General features: G+C 31.5%; 1 protein-coding gene across 2 annotated transcripts; it reads right to left on the bottom strand.

The window, feature by feature from the left end:
- Positions 1 to 1451: 1451 nt before the first annotated feature.
- Positions 1452 to 23131, bottom strand: LOC127739300 (uncharacterized). Of its 2 annotated transcripts, XM_052250970.1 has the most exons (9): positions 23015 to 23131; positions 15293 to 15406; positions 14626 to 14773; positions 13208 to 13422; positions 12005 to 12175; positions 10891 to 11261; positions 7527 to 10181; positions 6333 to 6347; positions 1452 to 2785 (listed from the first exon to the last, which is right to left on the bottom strand). In XM_052250970.1, the coding sequence occupies exons 2-9, from the start codon at positions 15347 to 15349 to the stop codon at positions 2782 to 2784; spliced, it is 3636 nt and encodes a 1211-aa protein (XP_052106930.1). In that variant the 5' UTR covers positions 15350 to 15406; positions 23015 to 23131; the 3' UTR covers positions 1452 to 2781. The 2 variants fall into 2 exon arrangements, with proteins under 2 accessions (XP_052106930.1, XP_052106929.1); XM_052250969.1 differs by lacking the exon at positions 6333 to 6347 and having other exon boundaries at positions 1452 to 5845.
- Between the last annotated feature and the right edge of the window lie 10 nt (positions 23132 to 23141).

Here is a 23141-nt window from a genome sequence, read left to right on the forward strand (position 1 = left end):
ATGTTTTAAAAACTTAAACTGCAGACTGTATGTAATGTTAACTGGAAGAAAAACTAAGTCCATTTATAAGTAAAATACGGAAAAAATGGAACAAAATTTCCTTCTAGATACTAGCTTTTGATCATAAACAAGCTTCTGTCTAAGTTTGGTACAAATCCAGGATAGTTTAAGAAAGTTGTTAAAATTTTAAAAACTTTAACCACAGAGTGAATGTAATGTTAACTGGCAGAAAAACTAAGTCCATTTATAAGTAAAATATGGAAAAAATGGAATTTTTTTTTTACAAAATTTACTTCTGGATACTAGCTTTTAATCATAAACAAGCTTCTGTCCAAGTTTGGTACAAATCCAGGATAGTTTAAGAAAGTTGTTAAAATTTTAAAAACTTTAACCACAGAGTGAATGTAATGTTAACTGGCAGAAAAACTAAGTCCATTTATAAGTAAAATACGGAAAAAATGGAATTTTTTTTTTACAAAATTTACTTCTGGATACTATCTTATGATCATAAACAAGCTTCTTTCCAAGTTTGGTACAAATCCAGGATAGTTTAAGAAAGTTATTAAAATTTTAAAAACTTTAACAACAGAGTGAATGTAATGATTCCTGGCAGAAAAACTAAGTCCATTTATAAGTAAAATACGGAAAAAATGGAATTTTTTTTTTACAAAATTTACTTTTGAATATTATCTTATGATCATAAACAAGCTTCTGTCCAAGTTTGGTAGAAATCCAGGATAGTTTAAGAAAGTTATTAAAATTTCAAAAACTTTAACCACAGAGTGAATATTTGTGGACGCCGCCGACGACAACGACGACAACGACGACGACGCCGACGGAATGTAGGATCGCTATGTCTCGCTTTTTCGACAAAAGTCGAAGGCTCGACAAAAACCTGGATAAAAAAATTAAGCGAGGGTGCACAGAAACTCAAGGGTGGAGGAGAAAAATTATGGATTGTGCTGAGAAAATTAAGAGTGGAGGAGAAAAATTAAGGATGGTGCTGGGAAAATCAAGGGTGGAGGAGAAAAATTAAGGATGGTGCTGAGAAAATCAAGGGTGGAGGAGAAAAATTTAGAATGGTGCTGACAAAATCAATGGTGGAGGAGAAAAATTAAGGATGGTGCTGAGGAAAATCAGGGGTGGAGGACCTCCACCATTGATTAGGCTGTGGTGATCCCTGTACATGCTATTGAGATGGTTCAATTAAATATTGTTTCGCATATGGCCAGAAGACCTCAAGCTAATATTTGGAGGCTGTATGGTGAACTTTAGTTGTTTAAATTTGCATCCTTTAGGTCTATGGAAAGTTGTCTTATGGCAATCATACCACAACTCTTTATTTTATTTTGAAAATGATGATCACAGCATGGAAAAAGTAACCTCTTTGTTTTGCTTATTACATTCTTCGACAAAAGGGTAAGGGTGGTAGTTTAAAATTGAAGCACAAATGAGCATAAACGTTTTATTGACAGTAACAAGATTGCATGGTAATCTTTTGAAAAGCAAATAAAATGCTTCCCATAATGCATCATTAACATAAACAAACATGGCAGTACTCTGACCAATCAAATTATAACAAAAATGTAAACAATTGTGTTTTAGAACTTTCTTAAATCTTCAATGTAATAAGTTGTTTAGAGAAATAACCAAAGCTGCAGCCTTTCATAATATATGACTACTTAACTTATCTATAATAAATGACATCAGAAAACAATTATCGTTTTGTTAAAAGTTTTAAGACTCGAATTTGAAATCTAAAGCAAAATTAACGTCAAAATTTCAAAAGAATGAAATCAGGGTGACAAAAAAGTATGAGTGATTTCAGAAAAATTAAAGAAATGAATAAAAATTATAAAAAAATCTTGCTTTAATGATGTGTTATCAAATTTTATTTTAAATCAAAGTTATTTATGTCTTAAAAGTTATTAAAAAGTTCAAGAACACAATCTAACTACTTTCAATACTCTACCATAAGATTCACCATTCATTCTAAAGTTTTACAATAAACCATACATATTCTGAAAGCCTTACAACAGAATAATACAACATGTGATCACCAAAGCTCTGAACTGACAGTGAAATCTGTAAGTAAGAATAATATGAAACTGAGATACAGACATACTATGTTTATTACAAAGACACTTTTAAAGGCAGTCTACTGAAATATGAATTAAGGTTTGAAAAAAAATTAAAAATGAGAACAGAACCTTTTGTAGTCCTTGAATTGAAAATGCATAGGGAGATAACAATTTTAATTTTTGGAACAATTCAAAATACTTTCTTGCATATTAAGAAATATTTAAATCAATAAGAACTCTCAGGTTTCACAGACTTTCTGTCTAATTAAGACTGTTGATGCTGCAGCTTTTCAACAAAATCAGTGTGCTCAAGGAAAGACGGAATTACTTTTGGCTATAAACTTGTTCTCAAAACAATCTGGGTCATAGCTCCAAAAATGTAAAAAGATTATATATCTAAAAAGACTACACCTTAGATACAATTCTTAAAATATTGTAATAATACAAATATAAAAAAGATATACAATTCAGATTCACTGGTATGTCAACAACCAAGTACAAACAAGCCTTTGTTTATGGTCAGACATTGTACAACACAACCATACAAAAGATATCAAAACAACATCATAATCTTGTGAGAACAACCATTGCAGATCACAATACAACCATAACATATTGCCCAAGATCTAGTTATCACAAATCATACTTTCACAGAGTATTGATTTTTCATATTGCAGAATCTGGAGATCCTCCATTTTAGCTATCTGAAATGACAACAGGTCACATGGTAAATGTACAAATCATGTGATATGTAAATGATAGCACTTTGTGTCAGATGACAATGAAAAATTATACAGATCATGTTACTGTAAATTCAGAAATTATTGCGAGGTTTTTATTAATGCGAATAATGCGACTAGATGAGTATCGCAATAATAAGAACTCGCATTTTGATAACTAGAACATAGATCTGTATGTAGATTTTGCTGAAATCGCAATAATTTAACTCGCATTCTTGTCCATTTTTTAAAAATCGCAATAATAAATGCACGCAATAATTTCTGAATTTACAGTTCTTAAATGATTATCTATGTCTCAGATGTTATAGCACTGATCGTCATAATATGAATAAATGATTTAAGAATATTCGTTAAATTGTTTTTTTAATATTTGCAAATGATCCTTTTATACAGGAATTTCAGACAAAACAATACCTTTTTCACCTAAACTTCTTTAAAACCCACATATAAACATTTTGATTTCCAGTAGCACATTACTTGAGAGTTATAGAGTTTTAGTTATCTGGACAAACAGCAAATTTTGTATTTCTGCACTTTATATTCTGAAAACCAATTCTTTAAATGTATTGTGAAATTCTTCTTTTAAAACATGTTTGTTTACCTTTAGTTCAAAATAAAAAGTTCTCAATTCATTCAAAGAGTAATAAACCTTATAAAACCCCTAAAAATAACAAAAAATCTGAACTTAACCTAGACATTAAATCATATTAATTTCAAAACATGATCTGAACTGTTTTTAACCAACTGTGTAACACAGTCTGTTTGATTTTTAACTAGGGGAAGTAACTCTTCCTATTGAAAATAATAAATGGTTTTTCATTATCTTAAATATACAATGTAAACATAATTACTATGAACAAAAACAAGGAAGATCTGTTAAAAAGCATATTAGCACTTTTCTACAAACAAAATAATCACAGAATTTAGCTACTATTTCCTAAATCAGAATTTAGCAATACTTTCAAATCCTTTATTTTTCAGAAATAAATTCCTGCTTAAGGCTTGTGGTTTTCTCTTGGCAATCTGCCTTCCTCCACCAATAAAAAAAAGGCTGACAAGAGTGCTGAAAGTGGCATTAAACACCAACTATCAATCAACCAATCAATCATATATATAAAAGATAATATGAATTACCAAAATACTGGACAGTACTACCAAGACAACCACCAACCTCTACACTAAAAATAGACCAATGTTTAGAAGCCGATAAAGTAAACATTTTTATTAATGCTACTTAAATTTGTCTTTTCCAAATATCAACAAATCTTGTAAATTATTCGATTCATAACCAAATTTTTTGGGTCTTAAAAATTTTAAGTTGTAAAATGATCATTTAATTATGAGCCTTCAATTACAGTCAATCTGAATGAATAAAATTAAAATTGAAGTCATTAATCCATTCCCCTGATAAATTCAGATCTGTAGTCTAATTTTTGCAAACCACCATCAATGACTTTGCTTATCCAAAGTGCAATTGAAACTGGTTTCCCAGGTTAAAAATTGGCATTGTTTGGGGACTTTATTTGGTTTATTTTGAGGACAGATGTTTTCTATATAATTAGAATCGCAAAGAAATTTTACCCTTTAACATGTTTAAGGAAAATTACTTTCATATCTAGAAAACAATAAAAAAATAAATCCCTAGAAAATCAATTTTGAGACAAAACTATGAAATTTTAAACCCTCAAAATATAATGTTTCTAAAGTATATATACATTTTGAATTACAAAAACTGGGTTATCCCCTACATTATATACCGGTAAGTATTTTTTTGGGAGAATTAAAGAAAAGTATTGCTAAATTCTGATTGAAAAAAGAGGTAGAAGTATATAATCTATAATAAACAACCATACACAATGCTTCATTATAAACTGAAAGACATTAACACAAATTGCAAAATGAAACAAAACATGTGCATCCTACTTTGTTTGACGGTAATGAGTAATACACCATTCTTATTTGATGTAAGATATCTTGCAATTACAACTAACAGCACTGGGTTAAACATTAAGTAAACATTCATATAAAGCATATGACGTTTTAAATGAATTGTTGCATTATACATAGTATCCTTGCCAGAATTTATTTTTATTTTTCATTGCTTATAGTTCAGTCAGACGTTTTAATTTTTTTTAAAAAGGCAGCAGCTTTAATTACATGCTGAAAGAAAATTTATATTCTTTTTTTCTTTTATTATTTGAAAAATGCTGTCCTGGAATAATGACACCTTAATATGAATTTTTAACACCCTGTTGTCAAATTTATTATACTGTTCAAAACAACCCCAAGCTATTTCATCTTGAATTCGTCCCTTTCACTTTAAGTTCATGGAACTTTGATAAAACATGCTGATTTTGCTTTTTCAACTAGTCCACGTGAGAGGTGCAAAGGGTTGGTAAACTTTGACCTTTACAACTTTGACCTTCCTATAAATTGGACATGCTGACTCTACTTTTATCATTTAAATTACAAGAACAATTTAAAGCATTGGTCATCAATATTTTCTATAATGACATCAAAACTTGAGTTGAAATGTGTTGGCTGCTCGCCCACTTTTGACAGGTGAAAAATTTAACCAAGATCAACATGAGCTGTAAAGTGTTTTAATTATGGGGAAAAAAAGTAAAAAATTTTACAAGTACTATCTTTTTGAAGTATTTTAGAGTTTCTTGGTTGCAGTGGCATTTACAAATACCTTTTGTATTCATACAAAACATACAAATAGACTAGGCCTATACCAGAATGACTCATAAAATTTGATATAAAATAATACAGATCTTTCAAAACAATACTTAAAATCACTTTTACAGATCTTAATACATTGTAAATGCAGGAGTTAAAACTGAACACATGCTGTGAACATATGTCTTGCATTTTAAGGCAAGACTGGCTCAAATCAGTTTTATCACATTTTGAATTGTGATCACATATTAAGCAGAAATGGTCCACCATTTTTATTGAGCCCTGGGCGAGGAAGGTTCTCTTGGACTTGTGTTTGTGGAGGCCATTTTGTAGCGACGACGTCTGCAAAATAAAATAAAAACATGCAATAAGCAAAACATAAAAAGCAAAGCTATACAAAATATATACAGGAGAGGTACATGAGGATTTACAAGATATATGTAAATTACAAATTATGATTATTACTGTGGATTCATTTACCAATTTTTACGATTTACGAAAATTCTGTTTTAATGGATATTTTGTATCTTGGTTTTGACAAATAAATAAAGTCTTTTTGAAACATGTATTTTGTTGAATACTTAAAATTCATCGTACATCAAACCAACAAAATCCATTATAATAAGTACACCATGAATACTTATGAATCCACAGTAGCTCTTGAATGGGATTGCCGCTTTTACTTTTTAGGGGTGGGGAGTAGGGATAGTAAGGCATAAAAAAATAGCCCTTATTCAATCTCTCTATTACAGAATATACGGACACAGTGTGACTGATTAACTAATTGAAAAATAGAGAAATATAAAACCACACTTACGATTATACTTACAACGATTCAGTCGAGCTATTATATGAAATAAATTATATACTTAACATGCAGTATATATGGAATAACTTAAAAAATAAAATTTACATAGACATGAAATAGAAATAATGAGACATCCTGTTACATCTTTATTTATGATCATTAAAACTGTTTTACTTGAATATTCTTGATATAAAATAAACAAGAATGTGTCCATGGTACATGAATGCCCCACTCACACTATCATTTTCTATGTTCAGTGGACCGTGAAATTGGGAATAAAACTCTAATTTGGCTTTAAAATTAGAAAGATCATATCATAGGGAACATGTGTACTAAGTTTCAAGTTGATTGGACTTCAAATTCATGTTCATCAAAAACTACCTTGACCATGTTGACCAAAAATTCAACCTGAAGCGGTACAGACTGATGGACAGACTATGGATGAACAGATGCACAGACCGAAAAACATAATGCCCCTAGGTCGGGCATACAAAATACCATAAAACTTGGTATAAGAAAACAATTTATAATCAGTCACTGAATCGACCTCTACACCAAAATTTCAAATCACTTGCAACATGTTCAATATTTACAAGTATAAATTTACCGTTACACATTTATCATTTTATGATTGCAAATTGTCTCTCTTGAAAATTTCAGTGTGTTTTGATCCAGTTATGTCCCCTAGGTATTTTTCACATCTTTTTCTACCATGACTGATTTTGGTCAAATTTATGACGAAGATTTTGCAAAATTACAATTTCTACATTTAAAAATTGTTAACTGCACGACTCATTAAATATATATTGTTTATACTCTATGTACAGTTTAACATGCAACCCAACAGTACCATTTGATACTTACAGACTAAATAATCAACATAAGTTCAAACATTATTGCATTCCTTATTCATGCTGGAAAGCCATTGAAGCAAGGTTAAAAACATTTGATGATGTAATCCTTGATATCAACATTTCTTAAAGTCTAAATTAGAGTGACAGATAGGACATGGAAGAGGAATAAAAAGTGATAAGATGTAAATAAGGTGTACAAGTGGATCCCTAGAAAAGTGAAAGGTGTACAAGTGGATCCCTAGAAAAGTGAAAGGTGTACAAGTGGATCCCTAGAAAAGTGAAAGGTGTACAAGTGGATCCTTAGAAAAGTGATAAGGTGTACATGTGAATCCCTTGACTTAATTATATTTCTTTATCTTACCTTGCTAATACTGCAGCATTTTTTGGCGCATGGCCAGGTGGTGGTTTAGGAAGACGATCAGCATCCGGTGGGTTTGGTGATAAACTTGACAGCTTGTCTTTAACATCTTCTAAATCTTTCGTTGTGCGATCCAATCGTGATGCAGAAGAGGAACGTTTAAGTTTAACTGAATTTGAACGCTTTTGGTCTGGTGGCTTATCAGCCCTACTTAATCTCTCATTCGAGGAATCACTTTTTAATTTTTCTTTGGAGTCACTTTCTTTAGAATCTTTTTTAATTGATGTTTTTGATGAAGATGACCTAAGTTGATCCTTTACTAATTTACTTGGATCTTCCAGTATGGGGGACATGGTATTCCTGACTAATTTACCATCTTTTACTCCAAAATGAAGTTTGTTATGTTTTCTAACTTTCCCCCGTTGTGATTCAGATTTGAGATTAGAAATTACAGGCTTAGTCTCCTTTTTGTTTTTGTTTATTGCTTTATCGTCATGATGTGAACTATGTGAACTTTGACGATCGGAATCAAGATTGTCTAAATCTATCTTAGCTCCACTATCAAATAAATGTTTCGCTGATTCAAAATCGTCTAAATCTAAATGATCATCCATATCCATGATATTTAAAGTCTGATTAGAAGACTCAAATTCATCTAAATTTAATTTTATTTCTATTGCAGGTTTCTTAGGTACAGCAGGTTTAACTACCTTCCCGGGTAGTTCAAACTTTTTATGGACTAATTTTTCAGACAATTCTGTATTTTTCTTCAGGACTTTTTCTAATGATTCATCGGTTTTCTTGACTAAATTTTCAACTGAGCCACTCTTCTTACTGTTGACTTTATTAAGCAACTCACTATTTTTACTCACAGCTTTTTCTAATGACTCAGTATTTTTACTAACTGTTATTTTCCTACTTTCAGTATCTTGTTGTATTACAGGAAGTTGTCTTCTCTTTGGCGATGATGGGAGACTATTTATAATTTCTAGACTAGTGGGTATGTGTAACTGTGGTCCAGGATTTGACAAGAGATTTGATAAAGGTGACTGATATGATACATCAGTCACATGACCTACTTTGTCTGTCGGCACATTATCGTCAATACATCTTAAAATAGAATCCGTAGTTTTATCAGTAATATTAGTTCCACTTTTATTTACACTTATTTCCACTGGTTTTAAAGTGTCTGTAATATCAAATTTGACTGGATTAATTGTTTTATCGACAGATATTTTTGGTTTTGTACTAGGCTCCGAATGTTTGCCTATAGAATTGAAATCTACAAAGGTACTGTAAGGATTAGAGGTAATTTGATCCGGTTGATCTATTGCACTTTTGTGACGAGGAGGGGCAGTGATTTGTTGACTAGGTTTAATCTCAGGTTTTGGGTCTATTGTATCAATGTCCATTTGAGCAATGTCAGGCTTATCATTGTCAAACTTTACAATAGAAAACTTATCACTTTCCTCCAATAAAGACTTCATTAAATTGTCTTTTTTATCTAATTTATTCCCTTCACTTTCTGATCGTTTCATTTTAACACCTGAATTTTCTTCCCTTTTAGCTCCTTTCTTTGCTGGTGAATTGTCCCTTTTTGATTGTGGTGTTGGTGGTTTACCGTACGGACCCACTTTAAACTGGCCTAAGGAAGGTAATAAACCCTCTTTGAATGCCAGGGGTGATGACCTACCTCCTTGTTTTAATAACGACATTAGAGTATTTTTGTCTTTAAGAGCTCCTTTCCCGGGACTAGATTTCAACAAATATCTATCACCAATATGTCCCAATGATGAACTAGTTTTCATATGTGAATCTTTTCTTTTCCCTTGACTATCACTTTCATTTAATTCATCGTCTAAGAAGTTCAGAGATCCTTTAAGAAAATCAGTTTCATCCTGTATCACAAGAGAATTACGTAAAGCATTATCAGGTCGCCATTCCTCCTCATCCGCTAAAGTGTTCATTCTATGTTTAGACAACTTTTTGGCTTTAGCATTATTATCACCTTCACTCTCATCATTAGAACTATCAGAGCTAGAACCAAAGGCCGACTGCCACTGACTAGCCACTGTGTATGGTGCTGCTCGAGTAGCATTCTCATCAAGGACTCCATCATGTGTTTTATCTTCTGTTTCCATGACAGCAAAAGTAATGGCTGCCTTACTGATATGATCAATCCCAGAATCCCTTCTTTTTCCTAAAGTTTCATCCCTATGTTTATCATTATCATCATTCTCTATATCTTTTTCAGGCATTATCATAACTTTTTTGGCTGGTGTTTTTTGTGGAATACTCTCTCTATTATCTTGTGTAATTTCCACGTCCATCTTTTGTTCCTCAACTTTAACCTCAGTTTTCATAATCTTATTTAACCGTTCAGCCAGTATATCGATATTAGTTTCAGGTTTTGCGATATTTTCAACAGTTTCTTCTTTGACTAATTCTTCCACTTGATGTTTTTCCTGTATTTCCAGCACGCCTCTCGGTTCCTGGTTTTCCATAATGCCATGTTCTTCACGTAATTTGTTATCAATATTTTTACTGTCAATGATATAATCTTTGATTTTTTTGTCATCAACCTCGTCCTGACTAAGATTTTCATCCATGGCTTCTGTTGCTCCATGCCCTGGGGTGTGAGGTCCTCCTGGTTGAAGCCTTAAAAAGAAAGATACAGTGAAAATTAACATTGGTATAATAATATATATATAAACACATGTACATTTTGAAGTTTAACTTTGACCATTAACTTTGGATTTATTCTTATTTGTGAACCATGTCAATACTAATATTGTGGAATTGGAAATTTACCTTTTGAACAGTGTATATTATTATACATATACATGATATGTGTTAAAGATTGATTACTGACTGCTACATGTCTTTCGTTTATTTGTATCATTGGGTTGCTGTCTCATTGCCATATACCCAAAGTTTCCTTCTTATTATTCAAACATGTTTATGGCTGTTCTTGGGACCCATGAAAGGCACTTCAGACCTTATCTATGGATGGTAGTTTTTGTTCAGTGAAGTGTAAGAATAATTTTCAAAGTGCCTTCCCTGGGTATCATGTATGTTTTCACAGAACAGCACTAATACCCAGGGATATAATTCAAAATTTCTAATTGTAGCCCTGTCAATGTTTTAAGTGGCCCAGTGTTATATATCTTCTAGTAACTGGAAACTTAATATCAACAGAGAGCTGAACTAAATTGCACAAATAAGCAATTATTTTTTTCATGATTCAAAATACATATATACAATGATAAGTAATGCATAATGAAGGCACAACACATTTACAACTAACTGAATATAACATTCAGTCAATAAAAAATTAATATATATATATATATATATATATATCTACCCCTGTCCATGAGTCTGTTTAATTCCTATCGGAGGTGATGTTGTTATAGTCGTAGCTACCGAACCATCAGAGTAGATTTTTTCCCAGTCATAAGCATCCGATTCCTTTATTCCTTTACGCTTTATACATTGATCAAGTAACGTGTGTAACATTTGGTAATCAGGTTTGTCGAAGTATTCTAACTTAGATATGTGTTCAAGAAAGGTGGCAAATTCGTTTGGCATGTTTTTCAGAAGTGACGAGTGATCGTATTTATCTTTCATTGTCCCAACTTGTTCTTTGTCTTTGATCTTTCTCCATGGTAACTGTCCTGATAGAAATTCTACTAACATGTAAAACAGTGACCACAAATCATCATGGCGGCCCATCTCCTGCAAATAAAAATACAAAATAAACTGTAGTGAAAATGGTGTATAATAATAAAATTTAGAATGGAAACAGGGAGTGTGTCAAAAAGACAAGAAACCCGACCAAAGAGCAGAAAACAGCCCAAGGCCACCAATGGGTCTTCAACACAGTGAGAAATTCCCGCACCTGGAGGCGGGCTTGAGCGCTAGCTTGCCCCTAAACAAACATGTGTACTAGTTCATAGAAAATGGACGTCATACTAAACCTCTCCACATTATTCCGAAACCATTGAACTCCAGAACAACAGATTGAAAAATATTAAAAAGCTCAAAGGTTTTACTGATTCAAGTCTGATTGTCTGATTGAAGTAATATTTCATGGGATTATATTCAATTATGTGATAGAAAACTGGTTATGACAAAACTGTCTAAGTAAACTTGGAAAATTTTGGGTTGGGTTTATTTTTATTATTTCACAACCCCATAAAATAAGAAAAATATATCTCCCAGCACAAATAGTTTGCGAAAGTAACAATATTGGTGTGAAGGACTAACTTATTGTTCAAAGCATACATTTAACCCCATTGCGAAAAGTTTCTGCATTAAAATCAATAAAATTAACAACCCACGAAAAAAACAAGGATAAGATGTACAAATGTACATGTATATATAAAGAACCATAACTTCTAGCGTTACTTTTGTAAGCATAAACAAACATACATGAAAGGTTCAACAAAGCAAAACTAACAGATTTAATTTTTATTTACCTTATTTTTGTGAGCATTAACCGAAGCATATCTGACAGTTCCCCTGAATCCTGCTGCAGTCCTAGGAGGCCGTACTTCTCCTGTGGCTGTAGTATACTGTCGAGCTAGTCCAAAATCTAACATAAACACTTTCTTACAGTCTTTCTGGAGTCTTCCCATTGCAAAATTAGACTGCAAAATAAAATGTACTGATTAAAGAATAAATTGATATCATAAAATCAGGACAGTTATGATTCTTTTACAGTAAAACCTGTCTAAACTGTGTTCTGATTACACAGGTAGAATAATTATACTATAGGGACATTTCCTTTGAAATATACCAACATCATGAAGATGATTAATCCTTCCAGAGCACCTGTTTTAAGCCTGGTTTTGAGAGGGATTCATGTTCCTCAATCTTTACTTTTTTTTCTTTTTACCAAAAAAAACAACTTTTACCTCAGCCCCTATAAAAATCATAACCTATTACAATGCCTCACTCACTCTACAGTCTTCACGATAAACTTTTAAATCTACAGGCCCGGAACTCAATTTTTGGAAAATTTTAATAAGATTCTGTTGGCCTGTAGAGATGATTTTTACAGGCCCTGAAGCAATTTCACAAGCCTGGGCTGCTGGGCCTGTGGTTAAGCGTGAAGATCGCGCCTCAGAATGTATAACAGAAATATTTTTTTTTATTTTAAGATGTCTACTGGTTTGATGACATGAATAAAATCTTTCAGCTAATAAATCATATAACTTTCCATGTAAATAATTCAGCATAGTGCGGTGCTGATTAAATCAAATTATTTCTTCAAGAGCTGTGATAGACTAGATGAAGCTCTCACAATATCATAATTGCCAGAGCCAGGTATTTTTGCCAATTTTTTTGTTATTTTGGAGCCAAAGCAGTGTGGGTCTGTGGTCCAAATAGGTCATTTAAAGGAGACTTTTAATTTTTCGAATTACAAAAGTCAAGTAAATTGAACCTCCCATGTTGTATACTAATGTTTTATACAGGACTTTCTTAAGGGGACCATTCACTTGCAAATTTAAATGTCCTGGACCTTTCAAATTTAAATCAATTTCAACCCTTGCAAAGTATCACAATATTTCAAGATTGTCAGCATGTTTAAGTTTTAATGTTATAATCTAAACCAAACTCTAGATTTAAATACTTCCATGGGTTCACCTGTCCCTTTAGGAAGTGAAGATAATACATACTGGTTTGACATCTCTATGAAGGAAACCAACTTCATGTATAGCCTCTATTGCCTTTAATATCTGTGCTCCAAGTCTCAGTGTAGTACTCAGTGAGAAACATCCACGAGATTGACTCCGTCTCAGTTCCGCTAAGTTCTTCCCTTGTAATGTCATCACTACATAGTTGTATTTATCATTCCTACCACAGCCAATAAATCGACATACATGATCTCGACCTATAAATATGTCAACAAAATTATAAAAATTGTTTTAAAACATATTTCTAAATAAGTCACAAAAAATAAAATGTAGGTCCACTGAGGAATTAAATCTGTGACACATGGTACATAAGCTACAAGCTGATTACAATCATTGATCTATGGAATAACACCCTTTAGTTGTGACACTTTAAATAATTTCTGGAGTGACTTGAGGATTACTTAGGATGTTAGGTGAGGTTAGGAATTATTGTCAGATGTTGGGACTCCTTGTTTTTTTTCCTACGATAGTGTAAAATAATTTCCCCCATAACACCCATTTTTCTTTTCATATAAGTCTTCAATATAGCTAATAAACATGATAAAAGCTAGGTCATTTACCAAAATTTAAGCAGAATCTAGATTTCTTTTCTTTCAATTTGAAACTCAAATAAAACCAATGCAAATATAAGGTAAAAGTCTGAATCAGCTTTTTCCCGCCATTTTTAAACCTTTAATATCTCGAAAAGGAGCTCCATTATTTTTAGCTTATTTTGTTCCATAAGTAATTAATGTTCTTCTGACTTATAGTATCAATCTTAAATTCTAGATTTTTTTTAATTTCACCTAAGTACATTCTTAACATGCTTAATATAACATTGTTCATTAAGAATTTTGTTCAAGACAGTATTTATCTTTCAACTAGATAAGTCTTTTGTGGTTTGTTTTTTATGCTTTGGCTTATCAAGCACTTTCCAACAGATTTTCAAAGTTTGATCTTGTGTTACAGTTATACCACTGTCTCTGGTTTTGGGAAAGTAGAGCTCTAGCAAATATATTTAACTCTGCCATGTTCTGTATGTGCCTGTCCACAGTCAGACTGTATATTAAGTGGTTGCCATCTGTCATACTCTCTGATTTTCCTTTAATGTTTTATCATTAATCAGGATATTGGATTTCTCGTTTGATACATGTATGTATGTTGTACATTTTGTGATGTCAGGCCTTTAATAGTTTATGGTATTGATTTTGCTCATTGGTTAAGGTCGTACATTGACCTATAGTTTCTTACATCAACGTCTTTTGGTCTCTGCTGAAAAGTTTGGCAATCATTCCACATCTCCTGATTTTTATACTTTATGGATAAATTCAATGACACTTGAGGAAAGCACACACAATTTGAAACTATAAACTGGCTTTGATGTAACTGAAGAATGTTTGACCTATAAACTGTTTCCTTACCCTGAAGCTTTTTTAATACAGCAACTTCCATTTTAAGGACTTGTTTTGCCTGTTGAGAAGATTCCAGTTTAAGGGCCACAGACTCCTTGGTAATTAGATCAATCCCTTCATAGATCTCACCAAAACCACCACCACCAATCTTCTTGGTCTGAAAAAAATATAATATATGGTTCATTTATCTCCCTTTACTTATGGCTCCTTGGTTACTAGTTCATCTCCTTCATATATCTCCTCAAACACATTGGCACCAATCTTGATTGCTTGGCAAAAATCATGAAATACATAACAGTATTACTGTGGATTTTCATGTTTTTGTTGGTACCAATTTTCATGGATTTATTAAAAGCATATTTTTGTAAACAAATTTATTTTGTAGTTTTGACAATTTCTGCATACAAGTTAAATGAAATTTGTATTTTGCTGAATATTTAAATTTGAGATTCACCAATACCTACAAATCCTTAATGATTTATTTAATCACTTTTGCAGCATTGAACATTGCACATTTTCTATCAGAGGCACATCAGTTATTGTATTGCTGACTTCATGGATTAGGCAGATCTTCCAAAGTCGTTATCTTAATACTTTTACTTTATACATGTGAAAAGAAAATTGGCAAGATGATGTAATATGGGTATAAAACATTCTAAGGTTGATGAATACTAACCACTTTCCATCTTTCTTTGATGACCACACCTGGAATAAGTAGATCTTCAGTGGTCATGTTGTCCTACTGTTACACCTATATGTGTATTTAACCCATCTTTAAGATTTTGTGGACCTGAAGTTAAAATAAAATTTACTAAATGTTAAATTCACAAATTAACTTTTGTAAAGTAAGCTTAAGATATGGTAGCATGTATGTTCAGCACTTAGGATATTTTGTTTTCTTTGCAGGAGTATTATAAAATAAGATTTGGTATTATTGCCAATGAGAACTATCCACCATTTGGTTTGTTGAGAAATAAAGATATATACCATTGTCCACTATTGTCAACTAGAGACCAATTGAGGTAGATTTGGTGTCAGACCACCAATTCACACCCTCCAATTTGGAACGTATGGAACGTATGTAAAAGTAGCCCTACTCGGACAAAAAATAGTGCTTTTGATGTCATTATTCATGTTATTTACTTAAACTAACCAACAAATTTGTAGAAATGAAACTTTTGGTGAAAGAGAAATATTTTTAGACCATTTTGAGCCAAAATTTACTTGTCATTGAGTTTGAATTAAAAATTGAGGATTAATGCACTCCATAGTATACTAATTTAAGATTTCCAGAAAACCAGGGGTTATTTTTAATAGTACTTGTGTTCTGAAGGGCAGTTCTTTCTTATATTTTTTTTTGTGTCAGATTTTGTATTTTCTCTATTTCTATGTATACATACTGTTGCAAAAAAATCAGTGAATTTCTGAGTTGAATAAATTCTGTTCATTAACATATGATTTAATCATGTGTTAATCAAAATAATATTTTTTCTTTCCATTTCTTCTTTCTTTTAATGATATTGAATGGAACATTGTTTGTGGAATGCACTATAAAAAGCAAGCAAAAGGAAAATAACTCAAATTTCCAACTAATAATAATTAATTCTAGTTATATTTTTTAATGTGAAGATTTTTAATATAATGAAGAATCTATTTCTAAATCAAATTGTTCTGATTTTTTTTTTTATTCTGAGTTTGACTTGAGCCTGTTGAAATGAAAATTTCTTAGATTAAAGTAAATCTAAGGTCCAGCAGCTGATCCATATTAAATTGAAGGGCTAAAGTTCATTGAAGAAGTCTTCTGAACAATGTTAAAAGACCTTGGCTAACAGAAGAATGGTTTATGTTGTAAATGAAAAGTTCTTTTCTTTCTTCATGTTCTTGGACAGATTGGTTGTTGGTCATTTATCAAGTTTTCTGTGGTGTCAAGTATATTTAGTAAGCCATGTCCCAATCTGTCTTTTTGAGTTTTTCTCTATGTTTTATGCAAAGTCAGAGAGATTTTTTATTGTCAAGCAAATTTGTACATTCACATAGTATTATTACTATTAAAGAATATTATCATGACATTATCCAATTACTAATGAAGACAAATATTACGAATCAATCTAAAAATAAACCTGTCCATTGACATTAGAATCAATAAGGTTAAAAATAAACCTGTCCATTGACATTAGAATCAATAAGATTAATGTAGAACACCTGAAGAAATCAATCAATATTAGTCATCAAGAGATTCCAGTCTACACTGGCTGTGACAGACCAATATTATATAATTCATATAGTCTTGTTTCCCTGTCTCTTTGTTTATCATGAATTATAAAAAACCTGATGTCAAAATTAGTTCTTGATCATGTTGATTGTTTACAGTTGATATGATTTCAATATTTATTGATATTTAATTTTGTCCTAACTGCAAATACATGTAGTATACAAATGTGACAATATAAGGATGGAATGCACATATACATGTATATATAAAATATTTCTGGTAATACCTTATTAATAAATGTTGGTTTGCTGTCTTAACATCCCTTATTAATGTGCATTTTCATCTAATCAATACTTAACTTTAATAACCTTAATTTCAAAACTAGAGGCTGCCAAGTGCCTGAATTGCTTACCTAATTATTTTATTAACACAAAAAAACAGGTACAAAATTGTATGAAATAAGGGCTTTTAGAAATTTACAACAAAATGTAACAAGCCCCCTGCCCCCTGCCACCGAGGTCTTCTATTTAAAAATTGTCTTTATTAAAAAGCTTCTTGACTTTCAAGTTTGGTCACAAGTGTACACTGAACAATTTCAATTTTAAACACGAAACATTAAATAGTGGTTAAAACTATCTGTAAATAATGTTTGACACGTTTATTGCAGTAAAACATTTTATTCCACTGTATGTAGACATTGATAGCAAAATCAACATTTGATTGGTTGAGACATTGAACAAAACTTTATATTCCTCTCTAAACATCAGGACTACCTTGTGTGACATTGTGCCCAGTTAATGTACATGTAATTTTAAATGGGAAATACAAATTATTAGGGGTGAACAAATCTTTTTATTATACTTCACGTAAAAATGCCATATTTTGATTGGCTAATACGAGGGTGTAAATTTACTCTATCACATGGCTGAGCGGGTGACAATTTTTTTGAATGTCACCCTCTCGTCCAGACCAATCAAAAATTGATAATTTAAAGGACAATGAATTGAAATTACACCAAGTTATTTATATTAAGACAATGCTTAAGTTCTACGTTTTGGCTCAGATTCTAGTATTTGACTGTCAAAATAAAAAACAAAACATCTTGCTTCACTTCTAATCCCCGTAACGTTGTTATGTATGTGACGTCATAGAAAATACTTTTGAATAAAATTCATCTGTAAAAGACAATAATTATAGGACATTCAGTAAAATAAATTAAATAACACATAGCTGAGAGGGTGATAGAGCAGATTGGTACCCCTTGAAAAAGCAAATGTCAACCTTGGCTTCGCCGCAGCTGACAATGTTTTCTCGGGTACCAATCTGCTCTATCACCCTCTCAGCTATGTGTTATTTATATAATATCTCCCTGAGGGAAGGGAAATAAATGTGTTATATTGCCTTCTTATTCATGTTATTGATCTGCTGTGTTTCAAAAGTTTCTAAATTACATGTGCACTCAGGAAAATTTTGTAAGCCATCAATGATCATTTGCAAAATTTTTAAGTTAACGACGAATCTGATGCAGGTATGATTTGAACTAAAACCTCACTGTACAATGAAAACAGTAATGAATTCAGCTGATGCAAGTGAAGGAAGAATAATGAAAAGAAAATGAATTAAATTGCATACAACCTGTATATTCAAATGTTTTGTTAAAATCAATTAGTTACAAACATTTACTCAGTATATATACTATAGAATTTAATGCAAATGCATTGTTTTATTTGTCTAATTATAAATTAACCTAGTAAACATGGTAAAACTAATATCATTTATTCATTTACTATTAATAGTCAGTTTTAGCTATTTAATGTGACATATATTTATTTATCAATAGTTCTGAGAGAAAAAAATGTTAATCTCATTATACATGTTATATAATTTCAGAATGCATTTTTTGTACTTTCATGTAGAGAACCTTCCACACATTGCATTGGGGTGCTTACATCTGAAACGCATTATAAGCATAATGCATAATTATATTTCATGCTTTGTGCTTTGTACATGTATAGTTCAAATACATGTATGTGAAATTCAAGATCCATTTATTATTTCTATATTTTCTGTTTTAACTGCTTATGTTTAATGTCTCTGTCATGTCTTTGTGCATATTTTGTTTTTTACATTTGCTTTATCATGTTTTTAAAAAGTATGCTTTATTATTTAAACTGTGTTGATGGTTTTGTATTTGGTGATCTCTAATGGTTACACATGGACATGCATTGATCAGATCTCTAATGGTTACACATGGACATGCATTAATCCAATATTGTAAGACGCATATATAATCAGTGCATTATTTTTTACATAAATTAGGTCGTTAGTTTTCTCGTTTGAATTGTTTTACATTTGTCATTTCGAGGCCTTTTATAGCATGTATAGCTGAGTATGGGGTATGGGTTTTGCTCTTTGTTGAAGGCCGTACAGTGACCTATAGTTGCTAATTTCTGTGTCATTTGGGTCTCTTGTGGAGAGTTGTCTCATTGGCAATCATACCACATCTTCTTATTTTTATATTTGAGCATGTTGAATATTTTAGATGTGCTTTTTGTCTCTCTTGTTGTGACATCACTGTATTTTTACATTGCTCTTATCATGAACAAGATGATGGAACAGCTCAAAGGGCATCTGATGTCACTCATAGATTTTTCTTAAAGGGTTCATGTTACTTTTGCCTTAGTTTTCAGTGTTGAATTGTATTTTTCTAGGTCTGTGTTGTCTAAAAGTGTGTTTGTCGTCCTGGAAAATCTAGTTTGCATGTAAACTTTTTCATTTGGTTAAGTCTAAATAGGGTTAGAGATTTAAAATGTGCTGAAGGTTTTGTATTTGGTGATTTCATAGGGTTAGACATAGACATGTATTGATCAATCCATTATTGTATTGTAAGATGCATAATCAATGGATTTGTCTTGTTCTTATTTTTGTTTTTTTCAGGGGTGGTGGGGGCTAAATTTTAAAAGTAAGTACTCATGATCAACATAAGTCACAGGTAGAGAGGTTCTGCTGACCTTTCTGGTGCATCTGAGATCACCCCCAGTTTTTGGTGGATTCCTGTTTCTTTGGTTTTCTAAAAAGTGGTTGTATATGATTGTCTTTTCAAAATCTTTTTTTTTTGTCATGGTGTTATCAGCTTCTCCTTTTCTCTTTCAAGCCTCTTTGGCCATGTTGAATTGATGAATCTTTAGCTGCTCTTTTTAAGTGCTTTGTTTGAGATACGTGCTGTGCATTCTTTATACGAGCTTAAATTATCTTAATATTCATAATACATGTAGTGTGCTTTATATTTGCCTTGTAGATGCTGTACATGCATGTCAATGCATGTGTTGTCTCCTTTGTATTGTTTTCATGAGAAGAGTTTTTGCATGAATGTCTTACATCATGTACATATCATGAATGTATGGAATTATAGTCATTTGGTGCCCTAACCATTTCGTACCTCATGGAATATTTATATGTACATGATGTATGCCATTTTGTACCTAATGGAATTTTCATATGCATGCCATTTTGTACCTTATGGAATATTTATACATGTACATGATCATTGATGTATGTAATTTCATATCTCATGGAATAATACATGTATGTATGCCATTTCATAGCTCATGGAATTTTTGTACATGTATGTATACCAATTTGTACCTCATGGGATATTTATTTGCATGTCATGTTGTACCTTAATAAAAAAAAGTCCATATGACAGATTTATATGTACATGATGTATGCCATTTCGTACCTCACAGAAGGTTTGTTTATATGCCATTTTGTGGCTTTTTTCGTGTGTGAATATCAGCTTGTGTCCCTTACTATTTTTCACTACACTTCCTGGTAAAAAACCAATGTTAGTACATTGTAACTATAAAACAGTAGCAGATAATTATTCCATTGTTGGTTAATCAGCCTCATATTTTTAGAGCTCAAAAAACTGCTGGAAGAGTTTACTTATGCTATAATATTTTTTTTTAAATTAAAATCATCTCAAAATGTTTTATAATTTTATAAACATGATAAATAACATATCGTTACCTACATGTATTTACATATACTCTAAAACATGTAAAAAAGAATAGCTTTTTTTTAGTTTTTTGAATGGACCAGTATGCATGGTATGCATTAAATATAAAACATTTAAAAAAAATTATAATGGGCCAGTATAACCAGTCTTTCCTTTTTCTAATTATATATTTTTGTTTAACAAAATCTCCAATACCGATGTTGGGGAAAAATTTCAAAGATTTGCAAATATATGATTAAAAATACTAATAAGGTCTTTCCACTTTTCTGTGGAAAGACCTATTGTATTTGTTCTGATTATTATCCGCCAAATTTTGTTATCGCGTAAAATTTTTGTTTCACAATATGTCGCTAAGATATTTCTTATATAGTATCATACAGTTTCTGCGCTTTCTATTTTCACCCATTCTAAGCCGAACAATTTTCTTTGTAAGAGTTATCTCCCTATTCACTGTTTATCAAGTGTGTGCATCTCCTTCGTAACAAAAAAAGATATCTACAAAATTCTTTTTCTAAATTGTTCGTTACATCCTCAGGAATTTTTGGCTAATTTGGATCAAAGTGATCCGATGAAATTTTAAAGGAGTTATCTACCTTTAAGAAATAAATTTGTCTTTATGTTTTTTTAACTCATTAACCGTTAACGGTATCACCCTGGAATCTTTTTATTTGAAGTCCCTAGGTCCTAACTTAGAAAATGAGGTCAAGGTCAAGTCAAGGTCAAGTTCTCAATTTTGACTTTTCCTTGTTTTTGCATTTTCTCAAACACTTTTAAAGATATATATGAAACAACAAGTGCAAAATGTTTGCTTTATTGTAATGAAGATATTTTACATTTGGTCTGAAACAATCTAATGGCATCTTATAGGAGTAAGTGCCCCTGAAATGTCCAATTATAAGGTTAATTGATTTTTACTTCAACTTGGTTCATTATATAATTATAAAGCCATATGACCTTTTACAAAAGGTTGGATGACACATGACCTTGAAAAATGACAACCGGAAGTGACCTTGAGAAAACCGGAAGTAGCCATTTTTGCACTTTCTTCATGGAAAAGTACTAGGAATCCATATATTTTGTTATTTTAATACATTAACTTATCACTGAAGACTAGAAATAACTTTCGATAAACCGGAAGTGGCCAATTATCTCCTGGTTTACAAGCAAAAGTATATAGAAACTATATATTTTTGGAATCAGTGTGAAAGAAACTATTATATGAGACCGGAAGTGACATTAAGTTCACCGGAAGTAGCTAATTATCTCCCTTATTTCACTCAGAAGTATATAGAAACCACGTATTTATCGCATCAGTATGAAGAAACTGATGATAAGATGCCAATTTAACTTTGAGTAAACATGAACTAGCTTCTTTTCAATAAATTTAAAAATTGCTGTGGAAAGACTTTAATTGTTCTCTGAACAATTGGTTTTTAATTATATATTATAGTCTATGAGGTACACAATGGTTAATACAGTTGCCGATAGGGTACAAATGGTTTTGATCATTACGAAATGGTAATGTGGGGTACGAAATGACTTGCTACCAACATGACCAAGGTATTAGACTAAATAATTATGACGTCTTGAAAGGCTATTTTAATTTTTTTTTTCTGTGACGCCTTCCTACGAAGTCACAGAAAAAAAATTGAAAAAACCTTTCAACACGTCATAATCAATGATAATTATTTGGACTACCAATGTATGTACATGTACCTTCAAGCTCAATGTATTATTATTTATCCTGCTGACTTTATCAATAAAGCTTTCATTTGTTTATTGGTTAAGTTTGAAAAACTTTCATGATTTTTGGTATTATGCATTCCAAAGGACATATAATTTCCAGCAAAATTGTGTCCAATTACATTGTACATCTTTTTAAACATGTTTAACAGTAAGGAGTGTACAATTTCTTATATAATTGTATACAAGCTAGATGAAATAAGCAATCATATAATTTTTGATTTAAGAATTCGATGTGTATACTTTTAATTACATCTTCAATGGTCTTGGGATTTTACAGTCATCATCTATCGGTTCGCCGTCTGCTGTGTAATTATTTTGTCTTAGTAACCATCTGCATGTCTTATTCCTATCTTTACATGCGTAATTTCCAGTAACCAATAATGGTGTGAGTGTAAGACAGGGAGAAAACTTTCATGTGTTACCTTATTTATATCAAATTTGTATTTCTGTAGATGATAAAGGTGAAACATCCTTATTTATCACATCTTTTTGGCTGGTCAAAACATTCCAATCCAAAAATCAACTTCCGGCGATATAATTAACATATGG

The sequence above is a fragment of the Mytilus californianus genome, unplaced genomic scaffold, assembly GCF_021869535.1.
Source record: "Mytilus californianus isolate M0D057914Y unplaced genomic scaffold, xbMytCali1.0.p SCAF_4, whole genome shotgun sequence".
Classification (NCBI taxonomy): domain Eukaryota; kingdom Metazoa; phylum Mollusca; class Bivalvia; order Mytilida; family Mytilidae; genus Mytilus; species Mytilus californianus.